Source organism: Pyxicephalus adspersus, chromosome 2, assembly GCF_032062135.1.
Source record: "Pyxicephalus adspersus chromosome 2, UCB_Pads_2.0, whole genome shotgun sequence".
NCBI classification, from domain to species: Eukaryota; Metazoa; Chordata; class Amphibia; order Anura; family Pyxicephalidae; genus Pyxicephalus; species Pyxicephalus adspersus.
Window position 1 is genome coordinate 119614740 of NC_092859.1, and position 12024 is coordinate 119626763.

Here is a 12024-nt window from a genome sequence, read left to right on the forward strand (position 1 = left end):
GTTTCCCCAGCGTTTAACTTGAGGCTTTTAAAAGCCCATGTTTATAATTCCAATGAATTCCAATGGGCTAATCTACCCCAGAACGTTCCTTGAGGCATGTTTTTGAGCGTTATAGATAACGCCCCTTGCAACGTTTTAAAAATTAAAACGCTGAGTAAAAAGGTCAATTGATTTCAATGGGGGCGTTTTCCTGCGTTTATAAGTGCTTGAAACGTAACCAGAGGAAGGCATGGCATAGATGTTTTTCCAGCGGTTTAAAGGCAAGCTTGTAAAAGTGCATATAAACGCTGTAGGAACGTTTACATACCTTTTTAAAACCAACCTTGTAGACCCAGCCTAAGACAATGATTGCTGTGACCAAATGTTTCTGTATTTGTCAACTTAGGGATTGTGAATTAAACTTATGGTCCACAGCTTGTAAAAAGGGCACTTTCCATTTCTTGCAAAGATTGTGTATCCTAAATTGTATATCTTCTGATCTATTACTTTGCATATAAATTGTATCCCAAAAATTCACATTTGAGATTCTATCTGGTTGTATTTTAAAAAAAAAAAAAAAAAAAAAAATGGTTTTATTTATTAACCTCCCCTGGCGGTATTCCCGAGTTTGGCTCAGGGTTATTTTTCAGTGCCAAAAGCTGTACCCTTGAGCCACACTTGAGGTGATTGCCAGGGATTTTTAAAGTTCTACCTGGTTCCCACGTTCCAGTGGTGCCCGCGTCGTCCTTCAAGGATACCCGCCATCTGCTTCCCCTGGTGATGCCGGCCCGGGCATCACCAGGTTACACAAATGCAGGCCGGCATCTGCGTCCCCGGCGTGTGAACGTTTTGGACGCAAGGCCAGTGGAAGCAGCTTGCGAACCTTAGGCTGGAGGGTGGGGCTGGTAGGCGGGACCAGGCGGGAAATTAAAAAAAAAAAATACTCATTTTTAAATGTACGGCTTTTACATTTAAAAATACTCATTGTTCAGACCGCCAGGGAGGTTAAAATTACATTACTGGTTTTAAGTGTGGTTTTAGAATGTTGGTGGAAAAAAATAAATAAGTCAAAGAATATTCACTGCAAAATATATCCATAGAGAATTTAGGCACACTACAGTGTACAAAATCCTCAACAGAGTTTTCTCCAGAGGAGTTCCTACACCACCTTAAAGATCCACTTTCTGCAGACCTCCACTCATCCCAGTGTGCCATTCTTCTGGTTCTTCATCTATTCCTGTGATAATTGGAAGTGACCTAGCTTTGTACAATCAGCTGACCCAGAATGAAGTTTTATGTATGTTTGGGTCCCCTGATTTGCGGATCTGCACTGACATGCAATGTTGTGGTAACCGTTCTTAAAAAGCATAAAAGCTGCTGAAGTCTAAGAAAGTTGTTATAAGTATGAAGAGTTTGTTTTTTGTTTTTTTAATCCAAAATTAAGGCATCCCTGGTTAGGCCCAAACTTTTGGCACAATATGTATATTATTTTAAGTATACCTGTATTGAAAAAAAAAATAGACGGGTTAGGATTGCTGACATAACTATGGAAACTCTAGCTCCCCACCAGTTGTTTTCTCACTGACTTCAACTACAAACCCGGAACAAGCAGATCAGATAAGTCACAACCCTTGTGTTCAAGAGTTTAATGGCAGCATTAATGTTTCCTTAAAGAGCAGTTTGAGAAATCTTAAGGAATCTGCTTTGGAAGCCTCTATTGTGCACTCGCATTGTATTCATTTATCAGCATTGGCAGCACAGACGCCACCTTGTGGCTTCCTTTGGGTTTCACTGAGCACTCAGATGCAAAAGAAGTTTGGTACTTTATTCTGTTTTGAAGCCCTAAGATCTGCAATTTAAAGGCACATGGCCACGAGAGATTTAATGGATTTGAGGAACTCTTGAGAATGCCGATTCCCTGGCTGCTATTCTGATTTTATTTTTCTTTACTTCAAATAGATGTCACCAACCTAGAACAAGTATGAAAATAAGTTGTTGCTGCAGTTTTTTGACACTTATTTATAGCATGCCTGTCCCGGGAATGTGGTTGACATATATCCAAGTCAAGGTCAAGCATTTAGCATTTTTAGAAGGAAGCTTGCAGTGGCACCTATATTTCTTTCATGACAGAGTCACAAAAAGCATCCAGGTGTCTTTGTAAGCAAAATATTATATGTTATAAAAAAAGTATTATATATTATAAGTGTAGTAAGAACCAAAAGTTCCCCAATTTATTATCATCGTGATGATGGGCTTAGATTAGAAATCTATACTTTGTTGGTATCAAAGTAATCTGACATTTATCTTTCTTGTAAATTATTATATGTTAAATTTAGCTGCTTGGTAGTCTTTAGAGTACATTGTGGTGTTTGAAATAGAGGTGGGGGAGCTCCCTGCTGCTACTAAGGTTCTTAGTACACACAGAATCTCAGCCAGTTGCAGTATTTTCTCTAACTATCTATTTCCCAGCTATTTGCATGTACCCTAGTTAGCATTTAATGTGTCCATTCTCACCCTGATACCAGATAATTCCTCCTCACAAAAAAAAAATCTTCCTGATGCCTGTCTGCTGGCCAATACACTCCAAAGCAGACAACTTGCATCCAACATGCCTGAAAAATCCAAGAAACTACTGGGTGGTTTACATCCTCTGCTTTTGCCTCAAGTTTAAATATTTTATTATGGATGGACTTACCCTTTAAGGCTTAGTCTACATGGAAGCCCATGTTTGAAATTCCCATGCATTCTAATAGGCTAATCTACACCAGGGCGTTTCCTTGAGGCACGTTTATGAGCGTTATAGATAACTCTCCTTGCAATGTTTTAAAAATTAAAACGTAGGGTTCAAGCAGAAATACGTGGTTAAGCATGTCCATTAATTTCAATAGAAGCAGTTTTCCTAGGTTTATAGGTTCTTGAAACATAAACGTGGGAAAAAGTGCCATAGACTTTTTCCAGGGGTTTAAAGACAAGCTATAAAAGCGCATATAAATGCGTTAGTCACGTTTACATGCTTTTTTTAAAACCGTCCGTGTAGACCCAGCCTAAAACAGATGCTTGGTGTAAAAGTTATTTTAATCTTCTTACAGGATATCTTTGTAGTCAAATAGAGACACAAAACCTTCCCTAAAATCATTAATTATGTGTTGTTCCCAAGGCTGGTCACACGAGTAATATCAAGGTATTTGTTCTAAAAATCTGCCGCAGGAAACTCTGTGGTATTGATGTCAGAAGACTGCTAATACGATGCTTATGGATGGTTCTACCTGAACACTCTCCTGGTGTTGCTCCAGATCTATTTGCTTCTGCAGAATATGCAGGTCTAGGCTCAAAATGCAAGGCTTTAAGTTCTCATTAACTGGGAATGATATTGAGCACACTACTAATATAATTGTCACTATGTGACTGTTTGCTTTACAGCAGTCTGAGCAAAGTTATTTAATTTATTGTGATTGATTACCTAATTTTTAACACAGTCATTGGCCTTTGCTGATTTATAAAATCCTAATTGCTTTTGAGTGCAAAGCTTTTTTTTTTTTTCTAGCAAAATATTTACCTTGATTGTTATAACAACATAAGGGGAGCGTGTGATGCTGAAGTGCCATCAGGGCATCCTTATGGACAAATAGCCTCAATATTGTGAAGCAAATATGACTCAACTACAAACTTGTGAGCTGGATGTGGCTTCCAAAATCTTATTGGAATAGAGCTTTAATTTCCTAAATTTTAACAACTTTTTCACAATGCAGTGTAAAACTCCAAAATAACTAGTTTCTTTTGGAATTTTTGTGCCTTGACATTGGCAAGACTTCCATGAACAGTTCCTGGTTTACCTCCATGGAAAACACAGCGCTGGATGGATCCTTATCACACTTCTCCAAATGTGAATAGGACAGTGATTTCCAGTAATGATCTACAGTCTCCTAGTCCTGTGATAAAAACACCAAACAATTTTGACTTTTGGGGTATACAGGGAATATTTGAATTGTATATTATATTATCTCAGAATAGTAAGAGGTAAAATTACCTGTGCAGCCCAAAGCTAAAGTCTTTACATCCCTAAAAGTACATCCCATTCATAAAGGCTGTATTCTCATCATTTTAGGTTAGGGTAACACACACATATTTTTACCTAATATGTTTGCTGTTGAAATAATGAAAGTTAATTAAAACACATGCAAACGTGTTGCAATGTTTTACCATACACATAACAAAGCATGTTACAGACAAACTTTGACAGCATTTTGGTGTCTCTGTGTCTCTGGGTTCAACTATTTTAACACATGATGGAAGCTGTGTATTTCAATCCATATTTTCCCTCTTGTTTATGTATGATTGGAGTCCCACTGGGTGCACTGATGTAAACAGTTTAGTGTCCATGGAAAATGTTTGTTTACAGCTTCTATCTAACGTAGATGCACGAAACACAAATTGGCCTTGTGCTTCAAGCTACTCTTCCACCCATCTTAGTATTTTGTACTTTTTCCCCTGCAAAACTTCCTAAATACAGCCACATAGAGAAGTGCATTGCATTGTAATGTATAAATTGGGTGTAGACCGTGGCAGTGAAACATTCTGTTCTTATTTAAATAGCTGAAGTGTGAGGAAAGAAAAGCAATGCATTGGTAGTACAATGTCTATGGCCACCTTTTCCTTGTGGTTCAGGCAATTATTCTGGGATCAGAGGATTATTGCATGTCTTTGGACATTTTTGGACATCAAATCTTGGGAAAAGAATCAGCTGTTCAATTTGTGCTTTCCAGCTTGATCATTGCCCTCCACCCCCCCCCCCCCCCCACTACCAGGGGGTGATCATTATATTACTCATAATCATGTACTCCAGGACAAAACAGAAGGATCCATGCATTGGTCACAATGTTTACTTTGTCCATAGACCATACCCTTGCAGTCCTCCTATAAAAGCATATAGTTTAGGTTTTAATATTGTTTTAATAACCAGAGTTCTTCTACTTCCACATATGAATTAACACTGATTTCCATGTGCAGATGAGCTTTTTTCAATCTTTATAGTAGTGAAATAGCTTTAGTCTTTTGCTTTCTTAAGATCATCCGGTCATAACAGAAATATGGAAGCTGCCATTGCGGACTTGTTTTTGGCAGTGTAAGAGCTTTGGCTGCGATCATTGCAGTATATCCTAATACTGAGTCTATCTAGTACATATGGGGTGTCCTAATTCACTGGGCACATTCTTTGTGTCAGTAACAGACAGGATTGTAGGATTGTAAGGCCCAGATCAAGAAATTCTTGATGCTTTTATGGCCAAACACATGTTAGTAATGGCAGTTTCCATCCTTCATCATAACAGGTTCCCTTCAAACAATACATATATATTCAGAGTCAGTGTTCTATCTTATGGGTTTTAGATTCAATTTATCAAACCATTTCAGGTCAGTTAGGTTGGAAACTGTTAGATGATGCCTTATTATTGTGGGTTAAGTTGGTGCTGCCTTTCACTCCCTATGGAAGTGAATGCTTTGTATGAGTCTCATGAAAAGTAACTTGTGAGGCTGTGACTGTAAGTTGTCACACGATTTTGTATGTATGTACTCTTAAAGATCAAACAGCACAAGTGTTTTACAGTCACAAGAAGTCCTGTTTGGCTTGGGGCTCATTTGCCCTATTGTGTCAGGTTAATACAACACACAGCACATGTGGGTGCTCTGGGTGACCATTCATTGATAACAGCACCCCAAACACACCTCATCAATATACTACAGATCAGAATCAGACTGTACATTACAATTTGCTGTGTGCTATAGGCCAATCTAATGCAATACACACAACCTGCACCTGTTCACCTCATCTGATGTGTAGATTATCATAAGGAGTTGAGCAATGCAAGATTTGGGTTCTATTATTCTCTGATGTGTATTTTATTTGATCACAATAACAGGTATTTACGGGCATTTTTTGTTTTCTGACAAGTTGCCCAGCAAGTGTAATTTTAATAAAGCTTTAGTAGTCTACCATAGGGCCAAAAAAAAGCTCTGTTCTAAGGGACACATTTTAGTTTTGCTGATTGGTGGAGTTCAATACCAAACAGCTCCAGGGTTCTCCCCAGGCCCTTTTAGCTGGGCTTACCACCCGGCACTTTTCAGCATCCACCTGGCTGTTTTTGGGTGGTTACTAAAGAGTTTGGTAACAATACAGGGCCTGCCACCCGCCTACAATTTCTTCCTACCCGGCTTAAAAAAATTTCTGGGTTGAGCACTGAGCTTGATGCAGTCATGTTTATTGGTGTTGTAAGGGGAGAATCAAATCTCAGAGACTGATTTACTAAAGGATTAGTTTTCATTAATCAAGTTTAGGTGCATTAAAAACAAAATGTAGTTTCCCTGCCAACCTTTTTATATTTAATGGAACATAACATCTGCCTAGTAAATCATTCTCAAAAGTATATATAACTCAAATTGGGAAGGGGGATGGTCATTGAGTTAAATCAATTTTTTAATTGTAGAATGCATATGGACTCTTCCTTGGATTCCCATCCATGTCCCTGTTGTATTAGTGATAAAGGAGTTGTGATAAATCAATGTACAGAGAAATAAAAAAAAACAAAACATATTTTAGATTTTAAGAAGGAAACAAGAAAAATTGAAAGCTTAGACTCAGATTCCTAATGACCCTTTTAAATTGATGCTGTGATGAAGTGTACTTTATTTACTAATACTCCTATATTAACCTAACCCACCAACCCTTCCACATTTCAGTATTTTCTGAGATCCAACATTCAGGCCTGGTATTAACATTTTCTCTCTGATGCCCATGCTTGTGCAGCTTTGTTGACTTCTATGGGGCTAGTTTATGGACTAGATGAGGATGGATGGAACCCTATAGGGCAGTTATTCTGCTGGTACTTAATGATTACAAACCAATCTCAAGGTTTGTGTAGCAGCAACAGTGGGAAATATGTACCTACTCTAATATGGCAAATGCACAGTTAAAGCCAAGTCTCTCCCTTTTTATTATACAACGCTATATAAATCCTGTTTATTCATAATAATATTACCAGTAATAAAAGTCTCTAAACAAATAACTAATATAAATTATTTTTGTTATTGCCTTTACAAAATCAGTTCTAAAATCAGTTCCTGCCTTGTTGCTTCTCTGCTTTGCTCTCAATCTGTTCGCTGCATGCTGGTTGTGGTTCCTGGCGTTCTGGGCTCTGTCACTAATTCCGCACCCTTTGTCTTCTCTTTAAAGCGATGGTCGGACTATGTGGAAAGATACATGAACTGTGACTCTACTTCCCCAGAGCTGAGGGAGCATCTTGCACAGAAACCTGTTTTCTTACCCAGGTGAGCTTACTGTCCAGTATTCATGCTTATTCCATTATTCTTTGTGTTGTCCTCTACCAATAACTGCTTTAATATGTTTCCATTTTGTGTGTTTTATACCAAATTGTCCTCCCTCTCCTCTGCTGGGAAGTTCATCCAGTAACCTTATCTTCCTGTTTAGTCTGACCATTCTAGTTTTATTTTATTTATTGGTTTTATCTCTAGTTTCATCTGCATGCTTTTGCACAACTATGAAATTTAAGTAGATCTATACTCGGTTTATTGTGTTTTGGATAGAATAAGTAAAATTGTGACTAGGTCTTTATTAAAAAGACTTGAAAATCTTTAAGCAAACAAATTGATGGAATGTAAAACATAAAGCAGACTACACTGAAATACTGACAGAAGTTTTAGTATTACCCAACCTAACTTAAAACAAACACTTTGGTTAATTGGCTTCCCACCAAAACTGACCTTAGACATTAGATTGTGAGCTCCTTTGAGTAACAGTAATGAGATGACTATGGGCTTTGTAAAGCGCTGCGTAATGTCAGCGTTATATAAATACTGTATAATATTATATCTTTAAAAAAGAAAACATTTTTACTTTAAAATGTTTCTTTCTGTGTTCGTTTCCTTCACCCCTGTACATGGTGAGACACCTTCTTTTTACTAGACAGGAATTGAAAGAATCTCTAAGTCTCTGACTGAAATAAAACTCAAATACACAGAGGGTCAAAATTAAAAACTTAGATCAAGTCAGGGCCCAAACTTGGATTGTTTACTACTTTATCCATAACTAATAAAAACAAAACCCCTCTACACACACTTTAGTGTTGAAAAGACTAATTTCTATCTTATCTATGCAGGCTGTTTGTTGTTCATCCTCTCACATCACAAGTTTGTCTGACACTAAATATTACACTATGTAGTCTCTAATGAATTGAAACAAACATAATGCCCTTGGTAGTCAGGCACCATGCGATCATTGCCTAGGCTTTGTGTCACATGATGGGTGAACAGGAATAATGTCTATGTATTGAAAATAATGATGTGAGGTGGGTATTGCAGGTGGGCGGGACAGATGTAGTTCAACTCCAGAATCCTTTGGGGGGGCCAAGTAAAAGTACTTTGAAGGCCAGATTTGGCCCTTGGGCCAGAGATTGACACCCCTGCTCTAGTGGTTGCTAGGGGTTCCTTGAACAATGAGCATTTTGTGCCAGTTTACGTGTCACCAATGATCTTTTTGCCTATCTGTAAGGATGACATTCTTCCCACTGACCATCAATATAAGAGGCATTCTTCTCACTGATCACCACATTAGTTTTCTGTGAGCTGTGGATATAGTAATTCCCTGATATAGTAGTTACCTGAAGACGTGAAAGTTATTTTCATGGGTTCTTTTATGTTAAAAAATGTTTTGCAAAAAGGCTGATCAATAACATAGCAAATGTTATTTGAAATATAGTGTATGTCCTTACATATGACTGTACCTCAGGTGTCTGATACTGAGAAGTACGAAAGATCTCACAGAAGTGTGTTCAGATCTCACAGAAGTGAGCTGCAGACTGGTTATATGTGCTGATACATTACACCAGAATAAAAACTACTACTAAACTCAAATGAAATATTCACCATTTTTCTGGTTAACAGCCTTAACATCCTTTATAGATTTGTATGAAGTGAATATAGTAGCGGCATCACCATGATTATAGTTAACTATTAAATATATTTGGTTCTTAAAGCAATTGTTTCTGTTTATTCCCTTATTTTTCTCCTGGCTTTCAACTCTGTGTACAACAGGAATTTGCGCAGAATTCGGAAATGCCAAAGGGGACGCGAACAGCAGGAGAAGGAAGGCAATGGAAAGCGGAACCTAGAGAATCTAGAGAGTCTGGACAAGCTGCAGTGCAAATTCAAGCTCAATTCTTACAAGATGGTTTATGTCATCAAATCTGAGGACTACATGTACCGCCGCACTGCACTGCTGAGAGCACAACAGGTAGGATTTGGGACATGCTTTCTCTTTTTTATACTTCAGCAACTACTTCTGTGAATCACCAGGCTTCATCTGGCAGCCCCTTGGTTTGGGCTGTCCCACTATGTGCAATGGATTATAGACATTGCACTATATTACTCTATAAAAGATATATGTATGTGTGTGTGTGTATATATCTCTTTATGTTTCAGTTCTTTCCACTACTTCACTAATTGTAGTCATTGGATAGCTACGGTAGTTTTCACTATACATTTAGAATGGTTGATATACAAATGTAAAATGCAACTACAGAAATGTGAAAACATTTGGCAACTTCTGACCTGACCTGAGATTATTATTATTATTATTATTAATAAACAGGATTTATATAGCGCCAACATATTACGCAGTGCTGTACATTAAATAGGGATTGCAAATGACAGACTAATACAGACAGTGATACAGGAGGAGAGGACCCTGCCCCGAAGATCTTACAGATTATAGATTATTATTATTATAGATTAGGCACAAGCGCTGTCACTCTCCTGATACGGAGGCCCAATTGTTAGCATTAAGGGAACAAATCAATTTACAATACTGTTCCAAAGCGAGATCCCAACTTAATAGGCGCAGGGCCTTTTTTTTTTACGAGTACAGTAATAAGTGCAGGAAGGCCTTGGCACATGCCATCAGAGCAAAAAGGGCCCGTGCCTTCATACCCTGTATACAATCAAAAATGGACATTCTGTTACATCGTTCTTAGGGTATAGCCAACTCTTTTAAAGACTTTTACTCTGACCTGTTCAATCTAAGGGGGCATTCTGCCCCATGTCTTTCAGAAACGGTTGTAGCACGTGCACAGGCCTATTTAACTGCCTTGGGAATCCCTAAAATACCAGGGGTCAATTTGGTGGTGCTAGAGGCTCCTATCAGCTCTACTGAGTTGCAGGTGGCAATTGCCCATGCGCCTACGGGAAAGGCCCCTGGACCAGATGGGTTCACCCTGGCTTATTATAAGTGGTTCCTCCCTTAACTCACAGACCTATTCCTGACGGCCTTTAATGCTCCTTGGCCGGAGTACCCTCTGCCAGCTGACTCCTTCACAGCTCACATAACTGTTATCTTAAAACCTGAAAAAGATGCTAAGATGTGTGCAAAATCGGCCGATATCTCTCTTAAGTTGTGATGTAAAACGTTTTTCTAGCATACTTGCACGCAGACTTACGCCTAGCCTCTAGCAAATTATCCACTCTGACCAAAGTGGTTTTCTCCCACTTAGGGAGGCGAGAGACAACACCACTCACACGCTCAATACACTACATGTCAATACACAAAAAATCCCTTCCGTGATTTTTTCGGCAGATGCCAAAAAGGTGTTTGACCGTGTGAACTGGGACTGTATGAAACAGGTCCTAGCTTTTATAGGCATTCCCGGTGTACTTTTTACGTGGATACAGGCTTTATATCAGAACCCCACTGCATCAGTCAGAGTTAACGGAATCCTTTCCCATCCTTTTTCCATTACCAACGGAACGAGGCAAGGATTGCCCATTGTCTCCCCTACTTCTTATTTTACCGCTAGAACCTCTGTTGGGCCATATCCGAAAGAATCCTGATACTAAAGGTGTTAGAGTGGGTTCCACTGTAACATTTTGAAAATGAACATCATGCGCCGCCTCCTGTATTTATTCCAGACTTTACCGGTGCGACTTCCTCCCCACTTGCTACATAAATTTCGTTATGAATTCTTGAAATTTATCGGGAATACCCCCCCCCCCCGCCATGGCTTTCCCAGACCCGGTACTGTATCACACAGCGGACCAACTGACCCGCCTGGTAGACTGGTGCAGGCATGCTGGCCTTAAGGGCTGGGTTAGGCTGTAAGATTTAATGTCCCCAGTAATGTTAAGTGTAGCAGCATGGTCCCCATCTGAAGATTTTGCTACCTTGCGTCACCACCCTTTGATCGGTGAGAAGCTTAAAGTTGTGGCAGAGTGTTTTCATGAGGAAGGGATTGTTGCCTTCCCTTCCCCCATGTCTCCTATACTGGGACTCCCTAGATTTCAAACCACTAGGAAGGATCCGATCTTTAAGATTTGGACTGAGAATGATGTTTTCTGAGCTACCCACTTTTGGCAGCCTTCTACTTGGCTCACCACAAAACAGCTTCAAGTGGAACACTTTCTTCTTTGCCTAGTTAAATGGAGGAAGATACAATACCAGCATTTTATTTCACATGAATTACAGGATTTTCTCCGCCCCTCGCTTCTATAGAAAGCTTGTGTGTCACTGGAGACCCCTGGGAGAGGTGTGTACAAATTGCAACTGACTGCACGTGACTCCTCTGACTCCTTATTTTGTAGCCAAATGGGAGAGGGACCTTAACGTTAAGTTTTTTAAGACCAAATAGACCTCATGCTATATTACGGGCACAAGGCCTTCATTAATAACCGGTACCAAGAAACCAATTATAAATTACTTACTAGGGGGTATAGATAGAACTCCTCATCGGCTGGCAAAAATGAATCAGCACACAAGCTTGATGTGCTGGAGATGTGGTCACCGCACAGGTACGTTGCTGCATATATTCTGGCCTTATTCCTGGTGGGGGTTACAGAAGTAGTGCAAAAGTTGACAGGGATATCGATCCATGACAAGCCGGAGCTTGCCCTGCTGCAAGTGTCAGCAATGTTAAGGAAACGCTACAAAAAATCCCTTCTGCAATATTTGTTGAACGCAGCCAAAGCTTGAATTCCCCCATTGTGGAG

At 39.3% G+C, this 12024-nt stretch overlaps 1 protein-coding gene across 6 annotated transcripts in view; it reads left to right on the forward strand.

Annotated features, from left to right (window-relative positions):
• Positions 1-12024, forward strand: part of SIN3A (SIN3 transcription regulator family member A) — a 51051-nt gene that overhangs the window by 33889 nt on the left and 5138 nt on the right. For 4 of the 6 annotated variants that reach the window (XM_072402166.1, XM_072402169.1, XM_072402167.1 and 1 more), the window contains 2 exons: positions 7205-7299; positions 9082-9280. In XM_072402166.1, the coding sequence (XP_072258267.1) occupies positions 7205-7299; positions 9082-9280 (294 nt within the window). Of the gene's footprint in view, positions 1-7204; positions 7300-9081; positions 9281-12024 lie in introns of those variants that run through there. The other 2 variants (XR_011919526.1, XM_072402170.1) reach the window with 2 other exon arrangements.